Source organism: Seriola lalandi, unplaced genomic scaffold (genome assembly GCF_002814215.2).
Source record: "Seriola lalandi dorsalis isolate HSWRI2012SDOR001 ecotype SW California unplaced genomic scaffold, Sedor1 jcf7180002049789, whole genome shotgun sequence".
Taxonomy (NCBI): Eukaryota; Metazoa; Chordata; class Actinopteri; order Carangiformes; family Carangidae; genus Seriola; species Seriola lalandi.
The window spans coordinates 8,426-9,288 of NW_019520342.1; the positions used below are offsets into that span (position 1 = coordinate 8,426).

At 55.9% G+C, this 863-nt stretch overlaps 1 protein-coding gene across 1 annotated transcript in view; it reads right to left on the reverse strand.

Moving 5' to 3' along the window:
* LOC111649001 (brefeldin A-inhibited guanine nucleotide-exchange protein 3-like) overlaps positions 1-585 on the reverse strand; it is a gene marked incomplete at its 3' end in the record, with an annotated part of 7,840 nt that extends 7,255 nt beyond the window's left edge. The window contains exon 1 of the mRNA XM_023398744.2: positions 32-585. Within this exon, the coding sequence (XP_023254512.1) occupies positions 32-116 (85 nt within the window). The remainder of the gene's footprint in view (positions 1-31) is intronic.
* Positions 586-863: the final 278 nt, after the last annotated feature.

Here is an 863-nt window from a genome sequence, read left to right on the forward strand (position 1 = left end):
CCCCCCCCCCCCCCCCCCGCTGTGCACTCACCGCAGGCGTAGACGCAGGCGTCTCGGATGCCTTTGTGCTTGTGGCCGGACGCGTCTTTCTGCAGCTTTCTCAGGATTTCCTCCATCCCGGCTCCGGGGAGTGAAGCGCGGAATGATCTCAGGCGCAGGGCGGGTTAGTGCGGGTCTGTGTGTTGTGGTTTAAGGGTGCGGGGACAGTGACAGCATCTCTTAACCCCCCCTGATGAAGGCGATGATTCATTCCCAACGAGCAGCCGATGATGTCAGGCCAGCAGCCGTCAGTCCCTCTGAAGCCGGAGGGAGGAAGCGTCCGCGGTCTCAGCTTCAATCCGCCGCCGTGGCCTCCAGGCGGGTCAGCGAAGATCACCTGACACCCGACAGGTGATCAACATGAACTGTCACCGCTCCGGCGGCGGGTGGATTCACTCAACAAACGCCCTTCTCTTCTTCTGCCGCCTGTCGTTTATTCCTCTGCACTACCGTGTTTTCAAAATCCGGTCCAGCTGATACTCCAGCTCCTCACGGAGTCCAGATCCGGTTCCTTCCGTCCCGCACACGAAGGCAACACGCAGCAGCGCCACACGAAGGGAGCCGCCCGCTGAAAGGAGGATTTCACTCCAACCTGGCAACACAGTATTTACACCGTGTCCCTGCGGGGGAGCTTCAAACTGCGGCAGGGATGATGGAGTCACTGGAACGGGATTTCCTCTCAGCGGGGCGACAGGTGGAGGAAGCTCACACGGAGCTGCCTTCACAATAAAAGCCTTTTCACACCAAGATCATTTTATAAAATAAAATTCTTAATAAAAAACTTTATTTTCACATCTTTTAAAATTCTGTCATTTATTTATTTT